Here is a 19,792-nt window from a genome sequence, read left to right as displayed (position 1 = left end):
TTCCATTACCTTGTTACGCAGGTCTTTTGACAGTTCTTTTCTGCTCCCCATGGCTCAGCATCTAGCCTGCTCAGTGCATCCACGTGAGAGCTAACAAACTCATTGACTATTTATACACAGACACTAATTGCAATTTAATAAGTCACAGGTGTGGGAAATTAACCTTTAATTGTCTTTTAAACCTGTGTGTGTCACCTTGTGTGTCTGTAACAAAGCCAAACATTCATGGGTATATAAACTTTTGATCAGGGCCATTTGGGTGATTTCTGTTATCATTATGATTTAAAAAGGAGCCAAACAACTATGTGATAATAAATGGCTTCATATGATCACTATCCTTAAATATCCATTGCATGATCAGTCGTATTTTCAAAATCAATGCCAAAATTTTACAATTTTTGCCAGGGTATGCAAACTTTTGAGCACAACTGTGTATATATATATATATATATATATATATATATATATATATATACACTGGCAGCCAAAAGTATGGAATATTGTACAGATTTTGCTGTTTTGGAAGGAAATTGGTACTTTCCAAAGTTGCATTCAACTGATCACAAAGTATATTCAGGACATTACTGATGTAAAAAAACAGCACCATCACTATTTGAAAAAAGTCATTTTTGATCAAATCTAGACAGGCCCCATTTCCAGCAGCCATCACTCCAACACCTTATCCTTGAGTAATCATGTTGAATTGCTAATTTGGTACTAGAAAATCACTTGTCATTATATCAAACACAGTTGAAAGCTATTTGGTTCGTTAAATGAAGCTTAACATTGTCTTTGTTTTTGAGTTGCCACAGTATGCAGTAGACTGGCATGTCTTAAGGTCAATATTAGGTCAAAAATGACGAAAAAGAAACAGCTTTCTCTAGAAACTCGTCAGTCAATCATTGTTTTGAGGAATGAAGGCTATACAATGCTTGAAATTGCCAAAAAACTGAAGATTTCATACAAAGATGTACACTACAGTCTTCAAAGTCAAAGGACAACTGGCTCTAACAAGGACAGAAAGAGATGTGGAAGGTCAGATGTACAACTAAACAAGAGGATAAGTACATCAGAGTCTCTAGTTTGAGAAATAGACACCTCACATGTCCTCAGCTGACAGCTTCATTGAATTCTACCCGCTCAACACCAGTTTCATGTACAACAGTAAAGAGAAGACTCAGGGGTGCAGGCCTTATGGGAAGAATTGCAAAGAAAAAGCCACTTTTGAAACAGAAAAACAAAAAAAAAAAATGGTTAGAGTGGGCAAAGAAACAGACATTGGACAACAGATAATTGGAAAAGAGTGTTCTGGATCTTAACCCCATTGAGCTTTTGTGGGATCAGCTAGACTGTAAGGTGCGTGAGAAGTGCCCGACAAGACAGCCACATCTATGGCAAGTGCTACAGGAAGTGTGGAGTGAAATTTCACCTGAGTATCTGGACAAACTGACAGCTAGAATGCCAAGGATCTGCAAAGCTGTTATTGCTGCATGTGGAGGATTTTTTGATGAGAACTCTTTGAAGTAGTTTAAGTAGTTTTTTTATATATATATATTTTTGTTTTTTATTGTAATAGTAATTTTTCACATTATTAATGTCCTGACTGTACATTGTGATCAGCTGAATGCCACTTTGGTGAATAAAAGTACCAGTTTCTTTCCATAAGGGCAAAATTTGTACATTATTCCAAACTTTTGGCTGCCAGTGTATATATACAGTATATAAACTGTACATATACTGTACATATACACTGACGATTACTGATCAGCACGATATTTTCTCGATACAATTTTGAGGCATCAATATATTAACATTAGCTGACATTTAAATTCGAAGCCTAATTTTTGTGCTTTCTAATTCACTGTCAGTTGGCCTTCCGTTTAATGTAGTCGGGCGTAATAGCTTTGGGAGACCACAAGGGGCGATATTACGTACTGTATTTTCTACTAAAGGACATTTCAATGCAGTGCGGGTGGCAGTCCAAACTTGTGAATCTAGTCACCATACACACAACATCTACTATGTTTTTTGTACTTCTTAAAGAATGAACAAAGTGGCGTTGAGTGTGCAGGTTAGTGTATGAAACAGGTGCAAATGTGCAAACTGAACAATTAGAAATAGTGCCGTTTATTATGTAGCCTTGAATAGATTTCATTAAAGTTGTCAAACCACAAAAAGACATACTTGTAACTAGGGGTCGATTCTGTTACAAATCGCGATTTTTGAGACAAACGATTTTAAAATCGTCTCCGATGAAAAATCTATTTTTTTTATTTAATAAAAAAAAAATACACGTTAGCTTAATGCTAATACTATGATTGATAGAAAAATATAAGAAGCTATTCTTGTGCAGAGTTCAACTCGAACAGCTTTTCTCTCTGAGAAAAGTCCTTTAATGCACCGCTGTTGCAGCCATCAAAGTGCCGCTTGTTCACTGTTGGATTCGGACGTCAAATCCTCTGCTGTGGGGAATATTCCTGTTATTATGCATAATCCACAGGTTTATTTGTGAGGTGCTGTGGAGAGTATTTTTCAGGGACCATTCTGCAGTTTCTATCTGACACATATTTCAATAAATAGTTTATCAGTAAAAAGGCTTTTCAAACTTTTGGATGCCGTGAACTACATGTTGCGCCCATGCAATATTTATAATCTAACAGATCGGCATGTGACTTCAAGTGCTCTGGTGTCTGAGGTGTGCAAAAGGTGCGTTTTGTGCCACTCTGTATTGGAGCTTTTTGTATTTCTTACTTTGCTTACTTCAATAGTTTTGTGGGATAAGATGTTATAGTTATTTAGCCTATTTAATTGTTCAATATCCGTCAGTTACCTTGTTAAAGGGCTGTTCTTAGCATCCATATATCCCTATGAAACACTTCAGATTGGGTAACATGGACATAATGCAGCCTTATATAGTCAAATAATTGCTCAGACGATGCGCAAACAGGTCGATTAGTAGTTTTAAATTGGCAGTTTTGCACATACCTACCTTTTACAGAGTAAATATTGTTGTAAATATCGGCAAGTAAATATTGTTATAATATCGAATCTGGAGGTCTGTGGCAATTCCCAGCCCTACTTGTAATGGAAAATACATCTTGTAGGCTATATGAAAGATACATATACACAATATATCATCCAGTGATGGCTAGCCAAGTGACCGCAGCAGTATGCATGCCTTAATAGAAAATATATTTTATGTTGTCCACCACTTTACCTTTTAAATGCTCTGGCTCCTTGAAGACCTCAGTGGCATAATAAGCAGGAAAGATGCCGCGTGCTCCTGTTCTCATGTTGTAGCCTTCATACCAATAATCCTCATCCTCTACCTCCACCAACAGAGGGTCATTAACATCCAGCTCCAGCTCATCTTCATGACGAGGAACAAATCTGACAAAAACAAACACAAGTCCTGAGGTCTGGAAATGATTGTGACCTTTCACACCACAGAAAACACTAAGCTCAAATAAAAGAGCTTTTGTGTGTCAGTATCCAGTGGCCTTGCATTCATCCACGAGTCAGGACTTTCTATCTATTTGATGATCATCTAAACATATTAGTATATTTAAGTGAAAATTTGGTTTGCCAATGTTTGTTGATCAGTTTTACCTGTAGACAGCTCTGTGAGTCTGTTCCCTCTCCTGCCCATTAATTGTGCAAGAAAATAAACCAAATGATTCTGTACCTGCAATGATCAAAGGCATCGACAACGTATATGTCAGTGTATTACACAAAACAATTTCACATACTCAACAGACAGCATTCTTCTTGTGATAAAAGTGTATTTTACAAGCAGCGTAGTAGGGGGCAGTTTCAATATGATCACACGGAAAATCGACATTCTTAGGGGATGTAGACAGGGTTCCCACACTCATTGAAATCCTTAAAATGTCAGGGAATTTTAAAATAGGGATTTCAAGCTGACTGATCAGACTGAATTTGGCAACTGTAGGTTAAAAGTTTTGCTGCTGAAATCGGTCTGTGTTTACAGAAATTCAAATGACTGCCCCCAGTGGCTGAAGCTGGAAGTGTTGTTGAACGTATGGGCAAGTGTGACCTCCAGTTTCCAGGTGAAATGTCCACAGTGTGGCGCCAAAACAAATTATAAAATTAAATTATGTAATACAGTCAGCAGGAATGCACATTTTATTAACCAAATGGGCTAACCCAACCCTTATCCTAACCGTCAGTGGAAAAAAATGCAACCTCCGAATCACGCTCATCACTGATTATGCAATGTGATTACTTCCTGGTTCCCATGAGACCAAAACCAGTGTCTCGGAGGGAATGCTATAGGGAAAATTGTTTACGCTTGAATTGAAGCAAAATTGTGCGAACTTGGCAGGGAACTTTCGTAAAGCAACATGTCAACTTTTCATGAAATCACGATTTTTCCAGGCCTAGGAAAGTCATGGAATCTCAAAATGTCATGGAAACGTCATGTAAATATGTATAGTGAATATCATTTTTTTTTTTTTGTTATGCTTTTCTCTAAAATATTTAATTTGCTGGAAATTTCTCATAGTGAGTGTGATCTCTATAAAATTATTTTCTAAAAAATCCTCATCCACAGGGCTCACTTTTTGTCACATACGTTTTCATGATATTGCCATGGCTTTTCTATGATCGTTCCAGTTGTTCACATTACTGGATAAGGATTTAAAAAATAATTTTATAGAAAATCGCACTAATGAAGAGCAATTTTTAGAACAGATCGTGACTACAAAAATGTATATTCACCATAGGAATTTCCAAAACCTTTCCATGTAAGTGCAACGTAGTTCTAGCGGGAAGACTAGCAGCTGTACATCATCACACCATTAGCTAGGTAACTCCTAGCCAATCACATGTAAGCCATTGCTTTATCAGTCTGCTCACATTCTATCACATTGCTGTTTCAGTTGTGCTAACACGGCAACCTCCACCACCCCACCGCCACCAGTCGAGTCCCGTCCTGCACGGGGGTAGGCTCCTCGCCCCTGCCTCCTATCTCCGGCAGGATACGACGGTTCCGAGTACAACTTCTTCGGACCGCCAGACTGGGCTTACGCCAAAGAGACATTATATTTCTGTTTTATATTCATCAAATAAATGTCATCTTGAATTTCACTCAAGTCTGCAAGTCTTCCTGATAGAAATGTTTTTTTTATGATTGAACTCATTTCCATGACATTTCCAGGCCTTCAAATTTTCTGACATTTCCAGGTTTTTCATAACCTTGGGAACTATGTATCCAGTAATCCGAACGACTGATAAATTCATTAAAAAAAGCCATGTAAAATCATGGAATTTCACTGGTCAAAAGGTGTGGGAGCCCTTTTTATAGAAGAAACGTTTCTGAAAGCTTTTTCAAATGCAGAGAGGAAAAGGGTTATTTGGGATATTAAAAGGACAAAATGTATTTTCAATGCAACAAAACACCTACTGGAAGAGCGTGAGTAGCCGTTCATGAAGACATTAACAAATTTTCGAGAAAATGGAATGTCAGCTTCAGGCGTGGAGTCCTCTGAAGGGCAGCTTGAAGCTTTGCATCGGATCCCACACAGTTTTCTTCCCTTGTCTTCATCCTCATCCTCCTCATACTCTTTCTCTAGAGCCGACTCGTACGGAGAGGACACGCAGTTATCGTAGAGCGTCGCAGAATCGCTGTCATTGCTGTAGCCACGGTAACACTGTTTCAAGCTGACCAGCTCCAACTGATCATATTCGTCCACAACCAATGTGTATTTCACAGAATCATAGGAAAGTCCACTTGCATCTGAGTTGCTCACAGACGTCCGAAGTGTACCAGAGTGTATCAGAGTTCCTGGCAAGCTCTCATGAGGCGCATGAGTCTCTCCAGCACCACAATCTCTATAACACAGATCTCCGATGACTTCTTCACTGCTGCTGTCAGGATCTCGAGTTGCCAACGCTTCCACACATGAGGAATATGAAGGCGGTTGAAGCATCTCCTCTTGTTCTCTGACAGAGGGAATCATCTGCTCATGAAAAGGGGGCTCATATGGTGGTGGTGCTTCGTTGTCAGACGTTGGCCTTTGCTCGATGACCTGGACGAGCGCAGAGGTTCTCTCGTGTTCCACAGCCTCGGTGCAACGCTGAATTGGTGTCAGATAGATTTCTTCTGTAGCTTCAAGACGAACATCGTTGTGGTAACGAATCCGCTCGCAGTGGCCTGCCTCTCGGTGAACGCTGGCTTTACAGGGTGGGGCAGAAGAAAGAGTCTTTTTGGAGAAGCAACTGATGGGTGGCTTGTCAGTTGAGGTGCCACAGTCTTTCAAATGAACCCGACTTCCACTGCTGATCTGCTGGAGCTTCTCGTCATCGCTTAGACAGATGTGCTCGTGAGATGGAGTCAACTCTCCTGGATTATACAGAATTGAAGGAAAAAACGAAATGTAAATAGATACATTAAGTCCACACACCAAAAATGGGGGGGGGGGGGGGGGTAGTTTCTCTCCCAAACATTGCATAATAATGACTAATGGGTCATTGACAATAAGGTTGTCTGAGGTGATAAAATTTCAAGATCTTCTAAAAATCTAGTTTGAAGCACGTGTCAAATTTGTAGAAACGTAACCTTTGTGTCGGTTTCATAAATGTAAATACAAAAATAAAATAATGCATTTTAAAATGTAATGACCCAATAATGTCAAGTGGTGTAACCATCAAATAAAAGTTCAAATGAATGTTAAAATTCTCTTTTGCACCTTGCATACATGAGTGTATTAATCATCAATGTTAATAATAATAATAATAATAATAATAATAATAATTAATTGAGTCACAAATATCAAGTTTTCTTAGGGTTACTCCATGTGACCTGAACAAAATGTGCCTTATATAAATGTCTGATATTTTTTTTAAACTTCACACACAGTGGTGAATATCTTAAGGGGTCTTTTCTGTTTGACAACATGTTGCATACACCACATGAGTTTGATTTGCAGGTCAAAGTTTTTCAAATATTAATAACATTTTAAAAGAAAATTGTTTTGCCGCTTATTTTTGTATGAAATACAAATAAAAGATTATTCTAAACTAAACTACCTATGCCAACATTTTCTTTCCAAGAATTTCAGCTTTTAATAAAACATTTATTTATTTATTTATTTATGACGGTTACAACACTTAGACATTTTTACCCCCAGAAAAAAATATGAAAAATACTTTGAACTCAGAAATTGAAAACATGTTCATCATAGTCTGTGTTTTCAAGTAATTATTATTTTAATATTATTATAAATTATTATAATTTTTTATTTTTTTATTTTTATTTTTGCATTTTTTAATAACCAAGATCCATACAAAAATAAACGTCACATCTTTGACCCTAATGCTAAAGGAATAGTTTACTCAAAAATGAAAATTCTTTCATCACTTGATTTACTTATTTCTGACTTATTGTCTTCCATGAAACAGAAAAGATGTTAGACAGAATGTTAGCCTCACAGTCACCATTCACATCCATTGCATCTTTTTTCCATACAATGAAAGTGAATGGTGACTGAGGCTAAAATACTGCCTAACATCTCCTTTTGCATTCCATTGAAGAGAGGAAATAATGCGTGTTTGAAACAACAATGGCACTTAATCATAGACTTTAAATCTGAAATTACTAAAAAAAAATTCTCTAATTTTCTGGTTGTTGAAACGGACAAGGACAAATCAAAACACACTAAGCAAAAAAGGTCAGTATGCATTATTGTGGTGATCCATTGTTTGGCTAGATGGATTCAAACATGTTTTTGTTGATGACTGGGCTAAATCAAATTCACATGACTGTAGTTGGCAGCCAGACATGGCTGGCCTTTTGTCATTTAGACAACGGAGCAAGTGAAAGTTTGCATATGCTGAATCAAGCTCACGTACTGTGCCAAACTATCCTTCAGTCACTATAAACAAATAATGTCATGCAACCAAAAATACTGTACAGTTAGTATAATTGTCATGAGTGAATTATATCCAACAAAATTATAACAAATGACAAAGCCTTTTTTACATCAAGATTTTAGATAAAACATTTCTATGAATATATATATAGGAAGAGTATATATTGTATGTATGTTGTAACTGGCCACCATATTATAAATATATTGGTAAAGTTTTTCAAGACAAACTTTGATGTTGGCTTGACAAACCTTGTTTTGAGTAGATTCAAAGGTTTTAAGTTTAAAGGTTTTAAAGGCCTTACACTGCATTACTAAGCGGTTGCTAGGGTGCTCTGGTTGGTTGCTAGGCATTACCAGACTATTCTAGCTGGTTGCTATGTGTTGCTAGGCTTTTCTAGCTGATCGCTAGTGTTTTCTGGCTGGTTGCTAGGTGTTGCAAGGGTGTTCTTAGAGTCAGTTGGAATTTTGGCCCATATTCCCATTCTATGGGATTTTTGATTTTCTGTTACAGAAAAGCCATTAATCCAATCAGTTAGAAAAGAGACAGCAACCCAAGTCAGAACAGTCTGAAGGTCTGTGCCAAATTTGGAGAATGTAGCTTGAAAGCTCTATAAGAAGTTACAATGGATAATTTTTGTCATGGTTTAGGGATTTTGGGAAAACCCTAAACCAAGTCTGCAGAAAAACAGTATGTTGACTTTGTCAAGCCAACATAATAATAATAAATGCTGTTTAAAATAGTTTTAGATGAAGTATTTCATGTCACACTGCTATCATGTCAACTTTTCTGATAAGAATAAATGTTTGCAAAGTGAACAGGGACACACTACATTCACCTGTTTTTAGGGGCGATGATGACTGAGAGATTTTCTCCTGCCAACTGAACTTCTTTGCAAATGAGTTGTTGTTTAAAGTGTCCTGTAAAGGAGACACAACAGGCATTGAGCGACGAAGTAAGGAAATAAAATCAAACACCTGTAAAAGAAAGAGCGATGTAAGGAAAACTATTTGGTTAAGTGGAAAAGAAAAAAAAAACGTGTACATTGTTAAAAAAAATGCTTTCTCATATCTCAGCTTAATATCTAGAGATAGCTTATCAGTAAGCCATGAGCAGGCTGATTTCCCTGAAAACTGTAAACACAGTTTGCTGTGTGGTGCTATTAGAACATATTTTTGAGCGTCCCTTCCAGCCCAACACAACAACATTGGCTCAACCAATGCCGTGAGTTTGGTGCGGGACTATCTGTATCCGACAAACTGCACAATGGGGGGAGTGTTCGAGAAAACTGTTTGAAAACGGTGATTATTTTTGAAGTTCTGTTTGGAGATGCAGAAATAACACATTTCAGCTTTGATTCTCAGGGTTGAAGTCATGGGTGCTATGGGTCTCCTGAACCTTCAACTTTAAAGCTGAAGTGTGTAATATCTGCACCACCACACGGAAATGCAAAAATAAACATTTTTGGTGACACCTTATAATGACTACACAGTTTAAAGTTTTTCTAAAGCTTTAGTTTATTATAGTTAATTGATTATTTCTAAATTATTGTTTCAACACTGTTTAAGGGACAGTTGACCCAAAAATGAAAGTTCTCTCATCATTTGCTCACCCTCATGCCATCCCAGATGTGTATGACTTACTTTCTTCTTCTTAACACAAATGAAGATTTTTAGAAGAATATCTCAACTCTGTAGGTCCATTCAGTTTTTCACTGTACAGCTTGCCATTGCAGTCTCCAGGCACGATCATAATTTCAAGCTTGATTACACTTCCTAGTGCGTGACACATGTGCAGAGCGTTAGATGGCGCTAAGAAGTGTAATCGAGCTTGAAATCATGATCGCCAAGGAGACTGCAGTCAAGATTCATAGCGAAAAAGGAGTTATATTTTGGTTTGTTCTCACCCAAAACCGATTGGATCACTTCAGGAGGCATTGGTTAAACCACTGGAGGATGATGGATTACCTTTATGCTGAATTTATCTCCTTTTAGAAGCTTCAGAATTCTAGTCACCATTCACTTGCATTGTATGGACCAACAGAGCTGAGATATTCTTCTAGAAATCTTCATTTGTGTTCAGCAGAAGAAAGAAAGCTATACACATCTGGGATGGCATGAGGGTGAGTAAATCATGAGAGAATTTTCATTTGAGGGAACTAGCCATTTAATACATAAATAGGCTATATAGAAATAGTATGTTATTAGTATGCAGTATGTTCACTGAAGCAAATGATTTATTACTGTTTAATAAATGCATATATAAGCAGTTTGATAATGTTTTGTTTTTTTCATCCTTAGTAAACAACTTGTTAACCATACCCACAGTAACTAACTTATTTCAGTTGATGCAAACCAGTGGTAAAGAAGAGTTTATATATGTAATGAATTGGATACACATTTGTGCTTAATTTATATTTGTATTACTGTTTTACGAACACAGTGCAATTAATGCTTAATAAAGGTCATAATAAAGTGTAATTGGCAAAACTGAAAAAAGACTAATTGCTAGCTTATATTTTGCATGTCCTAATCTAAAGTGTGAACTATATATGTCTAATTAAACATTAATTAACAATCTATTACTTTAAGAAGTTATTTACTAAGCATGAAAAACCAAAATTATCGATCTGCTAATATATGCAGTATGAACTTATTAAACAATAATAAATCATTTGCTACAGTAAATTTAAATGAATAACATACTATTTGTGTACTCTAATAATGTATTAACAATGCAGGAACAACGATTTATAAATAATGAATTAATTATAAACTAATACTTTATACCGTGCAGTTATTATAAAGTGTTAACACATTCTGAATATGCCCTCCATCTACCGTTGGTCAAACAAACAGATAGTCCCGCCCCCAACCCACGCCATTGGTAGAGTCAATGTTACTGTCTCTCTTGAGACTGGTCGTTCAAAACAAAGGAATTTTCATAGTGCCAAAGAGACACAGTGTTTACAGTTTTCAAGAAAATGAAAGGCTTACAGTACTATTAGTTGTTTCTGCATGTTAAGATGGGATAGGAGAATGTATTTTAACACTGAAAAGTCACACACTTCAGCTTTAAATAAAAACCTTTCTGGCACACAAAACTGAGCACAAACCAGTGGAAAACAGCAGTGTTTTGTCTGTGCTGTGCGTGTGTGTGTGTGTGTGTGTGTGTGTGTGTGTGTGTGTTGCATTTAAAGACCCATGCTACCCTGCAAACTCTCCCTTTCTCACACTCTTATACCCTCCCTCTTTATATCTGTAAATAGCCCTTTCTCTACCAGAACCTCTTAAAGTATCTAAAGTATTTAGAGGCAGAAAAACTTTGAAATTTGTTGCATCACATTTAAAGTAACCATGAAATCAAAATTGACCTGATTTACTTTCTTAACAGGCATTCCGCGTCTTTTTCTGAACGATTTGTTAGTGCACGTTATTACAAAGAATAAAAAGTTTGTCTTTGTAATATTTCATCAAAATGTAATAACTTGCTCTGCGTCTGAAATCTGCTTTCTTCCTGACATCACCTAGGCCATGCAAGCTATTAGATAATATAAACTAAGTACCCTGTTTTAAGGTTTTTAAGTTGCTGTGCTTTGAGTCATAAGCACAAAGTCAACTGACATGGCCATGAAGTTTTGGTATTTTCGTGCAAGTATGCATTAAGTCTAGGCGCAAATGGGTTTGGCGGCGTGCTATGGTCTGGGTCAAGTGCAATTTAATTCTGTGGTTCTTCTCCGGTTATTGCAGCATCTGTGTCCTATTATACAGTTCATTCCCTGTCAAGCACCAGCGATATAAATGAAGACATTCATAAGAACTTGGTAGTGTAAATGGACTGTATGCAAAGAATTAGAAGAATAGAAATATTTTTGACAGTGACACGCTCCTTTTATATGCATAGAAAATGTGATTACCATCAGGATTCGGATGTACACTGCGTTAAATTCAAATTGCACTTCAAACAAAAAGAAAATATAACCAAAATAACAAAGTGGTCAAAAAAATCATACCAAATCCAAACATTTTAGCCTCTCCAACTTTTTTCAGTGACTTAAAAATCAATACGATAACAGGTGGTAAAATACCAATATAAATTAGATCATAAATACAATTGTAAATAATAATAATAACAATAACAATAGAAAAAAATATTAATACAAATTAGATAATAAATTCAATTGTAAATATAAATATAATAATTATAACAATAACAACAACAATAATAATAATAATAATTGAAAAATAAACCATCTCCATTCAAAATCTCATTTTTGTTTTATTAAACGGCTACAACAATGATTGTCAGGGACATAATTTGATATTCCACTATATTTTCAGAGTTTGGACATGAACTTTATCACCACCTGCTGTGGAATCTCCAAACTGCAAATGCAGGAACTGATTTTAGACTTTATACTGAAAACAGACCTGCTTTTGAAACGTCTTAGTGCAATGACTGATTTCTCTGGAAAATAGCAAATTGTGCTTTGTGCCTAGCTACGGTTTGCGTGCATACACCCACAGATAGCGCTAACACACTCACACTCACCCACAGCCACTTGCCTTTTGTGAAGGCGTGGAAATTGCACTTAGAATTAGCGTTCTCACAAAAATTTTATAAGGTGTAGCGTTGTTGTGCATAGCGCTGCGCTTTGTACACTCAAGAAAATAGAGCCCTAGTAGACAAATAGCTATTTGGCATTGTTTTAGGATACTGTTGAACATAATGCAGGCTTTCCAAAATCTTGCCAATTGTTAACAAGCCAATTCAATATTAGTTAATGTAATAAATGTAATAGCAAATTAAAACTTTACCATTGGAATACCTCTAAGATGCTCAAATAAATATGGCGTGGTTCCTGGAACAAACATTTTCATACTCTTCACAATTGACTGCAATCTAAATTTCTGGTTTTAGAAATTTATCTACATCTCTCTCTCTCTCTCTCTCTCAAACTGGCGCCTCTGGCTCCCCTTTATCTCGCTCTCCCGCTGATCAGCTGATTCAGCGCCGACCGTACATCATCACGGCCCAGCCACGCCCTCCTCCTCATCACAGAGACATATGAAGTCACATTTTTCTTTGCATGCACTTGCTTCAATTTAGAACACTTGATTTAGCTAATCAAAATAACAAAATATGCATTGAAGTGAGGATAAAAATACAGATGAATGTTGTCAATGATGATAGATTTATGCTGCCTTCACGTGCTATTGGAATTATCATAAATACGAGTTTACCACTCGGAAGTTGCACAAGTCGTAATTACTACTGGGAAACTTTTGAGATCATTTTGATACCGGAGTTGCCAAGATGGGAGGAGTCCTAAACTTTCAACATGGCACAGAAGAGTACAGTTTCTGTAGTGAATGACAGGTTTTGTTCATTTTTCTAAATGCAGTTAATTGTTAACGCTTACTGTTTTGGTCATATTCAGTTATGTATATCAGCAACTGTTCTATGCATGTTGTACATTTTTACACCTTGAAAATAGCTTGAATTTGACCAGGATTCCATTATCGTCAGCAAGCTGAGTGATATGTATTATGGTGTCAAAATAAAAGTTCCTAAAGAAATATGTATGAATGAACATGGCGTCGGCCATGTTTCCTGTTCTTTCCGACAACAAAGCTGGTGAATGAGACATACTCGTAATTACCACTTCAGAAGTGGGAAGGAAAATTCTGATTAGAATCACAACGAGGTGTCAGTAATTATTTTTTTTATTTCTGTTTCTGCTGTTATAACTAATATATTCCAGCGTTGGCCACATGGTGGAATAAAATGTTTGTTTTTGGAAACTATCGGCCCATATTTTTGCTGATAATCGATAGTTCCAACAAGCAACTATCGGCATCGATTAATCGGTAAAACCAATATATCAGTCTACCTCTAATAACAAGTCCATGAACTTTTTTTTTTAATCAACATCAAGATTTTAGGTTAAAATATGTCTGAACATATAAGGAAAAGTGTATACTTTAGGTCCTGCAACAGGTTTTTCACCATTTTGCCTTCACTAGTTTAAATGTAGTATGACAAAATAATTTTTTTAAGTGCAAAAATTCAAAGAATTACTTTACATTAAATTAAGAATTCAAATTGACAACAATTAATACATTTCTTAAAAAGTGAAAAAGTTTTTAGGAGTTTAACATGTCACAATGCAAATATGTTATGCCCCCACCTCACCCCCCATTTTTCCCTCGTGCCCCCACAAGAAACTTCTGATGCCCCCCGGAACGATGGCAAAACGATCGACGATCCTAGTTCCAACCCTGATTCGAACAAAGACTCAATCCAATACCAAAGTGCTTGAGGAGAAATGAAAAATTGATTTTCCATTAAAACAAACAAACAAACAAAAAACTCACATCCTTAAACCTCTTCATTCACAAACTGTAGTTTTAAACTATCAGTCATATCTGTACACACTTGTCCGCCAGTGTTCATTACCTGTGTACGGGGTACCTGCGGGAATAAGTTGAGAGTGGTGGGTCTTTTTGGACGGTAGGTATCCATGGTGACAGGAAGAGCAGGTGAATCCATAGCAGGTGCTTTGCTGTCGTGTTGACAGGCCCCTCTCTGAGTCCTGTCCACAGCGTCAATGATATGTATGGGCTGTTCCTCTGACTGGATCTGAGCCACTGCTCCCGCCTCCATCTCCTGCAGACCACCACTGGGTGCCTTCTTCACATGATCCTACAAGGATTGGACAGATCGGTTGTCAACCAAACAAGAGAGTGAATGATAAAGCAAGAGGACAGACTGGGGGCCACTGAGCGAACCATTAGAACCAGAGATGACATCAGGCGGTGGGATTTTCAGTGCCAGCTCAGCTGAGAGAACAAGAGACAGGGGGAGGGGAGTGATACAAAGACTATTCATGTTGCCTGTTTACACACTGCATCACAATGAGACACACTAACACATGCAGCTCTGCCTGCGTTCAGTTTCAGTCATGTGCAACTGTTTGCAAAATAAGTCAAATATAAGTTTGTTCACTGTCGATGTTGTCAATAACAAGAAACATTTTGGCCAATTTAGAATCAACACTTGCCCCAAAAAAGTCACATTTAAAAATGCATTATTTAACAAGATATTAACGTCATGCGACCCCGCGTATACATGCGTGGACGTTGTATTTTGGCTTCACTATACGCAACGCATAATTTGAATTCATTTAAACCGACTGATCTCAGTTCAGAAGACCCTGTGCTGTTAGCAAAGGGTTAAACTTTTTGAGTCATGTGACAAAACAACATGGCGCCGAACACAGTGGAGTTTGTCTTTTGGGGAAACACCAACAAAACGACATCTGTTAAGAAACCTAATTCAGGTTTTACATTGAAACCCATCTGAGTCTCTAGTTTCATCCGATATGCCCTTTTTGAAAATTTGAGCGAGTTATCGCGAAACGCCACGCTGCTAAACACAATGTACACTAATGTGTACACTGGTGCATTTTTCCTTAGAAACCCTATATTTATTGTGCATTTTCACATTGAGAATCAATTGGTTCATCCAAAAGCTGAAAAATATTGCTTTCAGAGGCTTTATATAGAGTTAGGATGAAAATAATGTGCTGTTCTGAGACCAGTGCAGATAGACAGCACATTGGAGGTTAAGTCATTCACTAAACTGGGAGCAAGGGTGCATTATTTCTGAGAAAAGCTCTAGCATAATTTGATGGCAGATGACAAAATGCTTTTACATTTTGTAATCTGATACAATGACATTCAGACATTTTTAAGTGTGACTTAAGTGAACTACACTTTTAGGGGCAACTGTATGTCCATGAACATTAAACATGGCCCTTGGTCGTTAAAACTAGTGCAATGTCTTTTGCATTTATACCCACAACAATTTGTGCAACAAATTTCAGAATTTGCATAAAATCTATGTTTTAGGTCTGGAAAACATGACTTAATTTAGTATCGATGCATGCAACAAATGAAGCCCAGCTAACTCTATCTATTCTGTGCTTATTAATTTGAATAAATCGACAAGGAGAGAAAACTGATAGTATAAAACAAGCTACTGTACACAATGCGAAGTGTTTAATGATTTTTTGATGTGACTTTTTAATGACTGGCAACAAGGCTTTCAGTAATGGCTAGGCTACAAAGAGCACATTTACATTAGGGTTGCCAACTGTCACATCACATATTTTGGCTAAAACTGCTCAAAACGTCCCGTATTTAAGCACCCAAAATGATAAAGCATCCCATATATGTTCAGCAAAAAAACTGGCAACACTAATTTACAGTACATGCATAGCAACACGCTGATAATCTTAAAACAAATAATCTTAGGAAAAAATGGCAACGTAAGAAACTGGCATTTACATGAGATTTTAAATCATCTAACTATTCTCTGCTTTTGACGTCAAAGTGTAGATAAACACCCTGGAGCCGACGCAAAAATGTCTGATAGGAGATGGCACTTGTCATAATGTGGCCTATCTTAGGGTACCGGAAGTGCCGGAAACAACACACCGACCTCCCGTGTGATCATGTCTCGGAGGTAAGTATGCAATGCTTCACACATTTTCAAACGATACAGCATCATCTGGAATCCTACGTTAATTTATAGAAATTGACAAATGCAGTACATTCTGTATGGTTAATTGGGGAACACTTTACAATAAGGTTCCATTCATTGGAGGGGTTATGCCCAATTCCCAATTCCCAATTAAGTCCTTGTGGTGGCATAGTGACTTGCCTCGATCCGGGTGGTGGAGGACGAATCTCAGTTGCCTCCGCATCTGAGACCGTCAGCCCGCGCATCTTATCTTGTGGCTTGTTGAGCGCGTTACCGCGGAGACGTAGCGCATGTGGAGGCCCACACTATTCTCCGCAACATCCACACACAACTCACCACATGCCCCACTGAGAGCGAGAACCACATTATAGCAACCATGAGGAGGTCACCCCATGTGACTCTAACCTCCATAGCAACTGGGCCAATCTGGCTGGAGTCACTCAGCACACCCTGGATTCGAACTAGCGACTCCAGGGGTGGAAATCAGCATCAATACACACTGAGCTAGTTAGTTATTAGTTATTTAATGCATTAGGTATCATGAACTAACAATGAACAATATATTTTTTACAGCATTTATTAATCTTTGTTAATGTTAGTTAATAAAAAATACAGTTGTTCATTGTTAGTTCATGTTACTTCATAGTGCATTAACTAATGTTAACATGAAACACTTTTGATTTTAACAATGTATTAGTATGTGTTGAAATTACCATTAACCAAGATAAATAAGTGCTGTAAATGTATTGTTCATAGTTCATGTTAACTAATGTAGAAAACTAATGTTATCAAATGGAACCTTATCGTAAAGTGTTACCCATAACTGGGTTCCTCCTTTTGCATTCACTTGTTAAATTGCTCTTGTAGACAGTCATAATTAATTAATGCTAGTCTTGTAACTACGGTGGCCCAGGGGTGCACAACACAACAAAATTAGCAAAGCAAATAAAAGCTGAAACCACAACGTAAAAAAAAACAAACACAACGGAATAATGCCACAACCACAGAAATAAGCCACAACACAACAAAAATAAGACACAACACAAAAGACAAAACACATTGGAAATAAGCCAAAATACAGCGGCAAAGCCACAACACAACGAAAATAAGCAAAACACAACAGAAAAGCCACAACACAACGAAAATAAGCAAAACACAACAGAAAAGCCACAATACAATGAAAATAAGCCAAAACACAACAGAAAGACACAACACATTGGAAATAAGCCAAAACACAAAAGAAGACACAACACATTGGAAATAAGCCAAAACACAACAGAAGACACAACACAATGAAAATAAGCCAAAACACAACAGAAGACACAACACATTAGAAATAAGCCTAAACACAACAGAAGACACAACACACTGGAAATAAGCCAAAACACGACAGAAGACACAACACAATGAAAATAAGCCAAAACACAACAGAAGACACAACACATTGGAAATAAGCTAAAACACAACATAAGACACAACACACTGGAAATAAGCCAAAACACATCAGAAGACACAACACACTGGAAATAAGTGAAGACACAACACACTGAAAATAAGCCAAAGCACAACAGAAGACACAACACAATGAAAATAAGCCAAAGCACAACAGAAGACACAACACAATGAAAATAAGCCAAAACACAACAGAAGACACAACACATTGGAAATAAGCGAAGACACAACACACTGGAAATAAGCCAAAACACAACAGAAGACACAACACAATGAAAATAAGCCAAAGCACAACAGAAGACACAACACAATGAAAATAAGCCAAAACACATCAGAAGACACAACACACTGGAAATAAGCGAAGACACAACACACTGGAAATAAGCCAAAACACAACAGAAGACACAACACACTGGAAATAAGCCAAAACACAACAGAAAAGCCACAAAACAATGAAAATAAGCCAAAGCACAACAGAAGACACAACACACTGAAAATAAGCCAAAGCACAACAGAAGACACAACACAATGAAAATAAGCCAAAGCACAACAGAAGACACAACACAATGAAAATAAGCCAAAACACAACAGAAGACACAACACACTGGAAATAAGCGAAGACACAACACACTGGAAATAAGCCAAAACACAACAGAAGACACAACACAATGAAAATAAGCCAAAGCACAACAGAAGACACAACACAATGAAAATAAGCCAAAGCACAACAGAAGACACAACACATTGGAAATAAGCCAAAGCACAACAGAAGACACAACACACTGGAAATAAGCCAAAACACAACAGAAGACACAACACACTGGAAATAAGCCAAAACACAACAGAAGACACAACACACTGGAAATAAGCCAAAACACAACAGAAAAGCCACAAAACAATGAAAATAAGCCAAAGCACAACAGAAGACACAACACATTGGAAATAAGCCAAAGCACAACAGAAGACACAACACATTGGAAATAAGCCAAAACACAACAGAAGACACAACACACTGGAAATAAGCCAAAACACAACAGAAGACACAACACATTGGAAATAAGCCAAAACACAACAGAAGACACAACACATTGGAAATAAGCCAAAACACAACAGAAAAGCCACAAAACAATGAAAATAAGCCAAAGCACAACAGAAGACACAACACATTGGAAATAAGCCAAAACACAACAGAAAAGCCACAAAACAATGAAAATAAGCCAAAACACAACAGAAGACACAACACACTGGAAATAAGCCAAAACACAACAGAAAAGCCACAAAACAATGAAAATAAGCCAAAGCACAACAGAAGACACAACACATTGGAAATAAGCCAAAACACAACAGAAGACACAACACATTGGAAATAAGCCAAAACACAACAGAAGACACAACACATTGGAAATAAGCCAAAACACAACAGAAGACACAACACATTGGAAATAAGCCAAAACACAACAGAAAAGCCACAAAACAATGAAAATAAGCCAAAACACAACAGAAGACACAACACAACGGAAATAAACTACAACACAATAAAATTAGGCCACAACACAGTGGATTAATTTGGTTGTATTGTGTCTGAATTCCATTTTGTTTTGGCTTAATTTCGCTTTGCTGTGGTCTATTTCCATTTTGTTTTCAACTTTTATTTGCTTTGCTAATTGTGTTGTGTTGTGGACCCCTGGGCCACCGTACATATCTGACTCTTATAGAGACATATCAGTTAGTGTTTTAAAGCCCTCATGAACAAGATACTCAGAGATCTGATTAACAATGATGTAACTGTCTAATAATATTCTGATTTCCTCTTCAGATAAAATGAAACAGATGTTCAATAGGTCAGATTTGTGGTGCAGTAGCTCTCTGATAATCCCATTTACAGAAAGTCAGAGAAAGCATT

General features: G+C 37.0%; 1 protein-coding gene across 3 annotated transcripts in view; it reads right to left on the bottom strand.

The window, feature by feature from the left end:
• Nucleotides 1-19,792, bottom strand: part of LOC127446926 (C-Jun-amino-terminal kinase-interacting protein 1-like) — a 32,417-nt gene that overhangs the window by 7,520 nt on the left and 5,105 nt on the right. For all 3 annotated transcript variants that reach the window (XM_051708263.1, XM_051708281.1, XM_051708273.1), the window contains 5 exons: nucleotides 14,350-14,595; nucleotides 8,729-8,810; nucleotides 5,426-6,364; nucleotides 3,610-3,685; nucleotides 3,218-3,390 (listed from right to left, as the gene is read on the bottom strand). In XM_051708263.1, coding sequence (XP_051564223.1) covers nucleotides 3,218-3,390; nucleotides 3,610-3,685; nucleotides 5,426-6,364; nucleotides 8,729-8,810; nucleotides 14,350-14,595 — 1,516 coding nt within the window. The remainder of the gene's footprint in view (nucleotides 1-3,217; nucleotides 3,391-3,609; nucleotides 3,686-5,425; nucleotides 6,365-8,728; nucleotides 8,811-14,349; nucleotides 14,596-19,792) is intronic.

Source organism: Myxocyprinus asiaticus, chromosome 1 (assembly GCF_019703515.2).
Source record: "Myxocyprinus asiaticus isolate MX2 ecotype Aquarium Trade chromosome 1, UBuf_Myxa_2, whole genome shotgun sequence".
In the NCBI taxonomy this organism is placed as follows: Eukaryota; Metazoa; Chordata; class Actinopteri; order Cypriniformes; family Catostomidae; genus Myxocyprinus; species Myxocyprinus asiaticus.
This window is presented reverse-complemented; position numbering and strand designations above follow the sequence as displayed.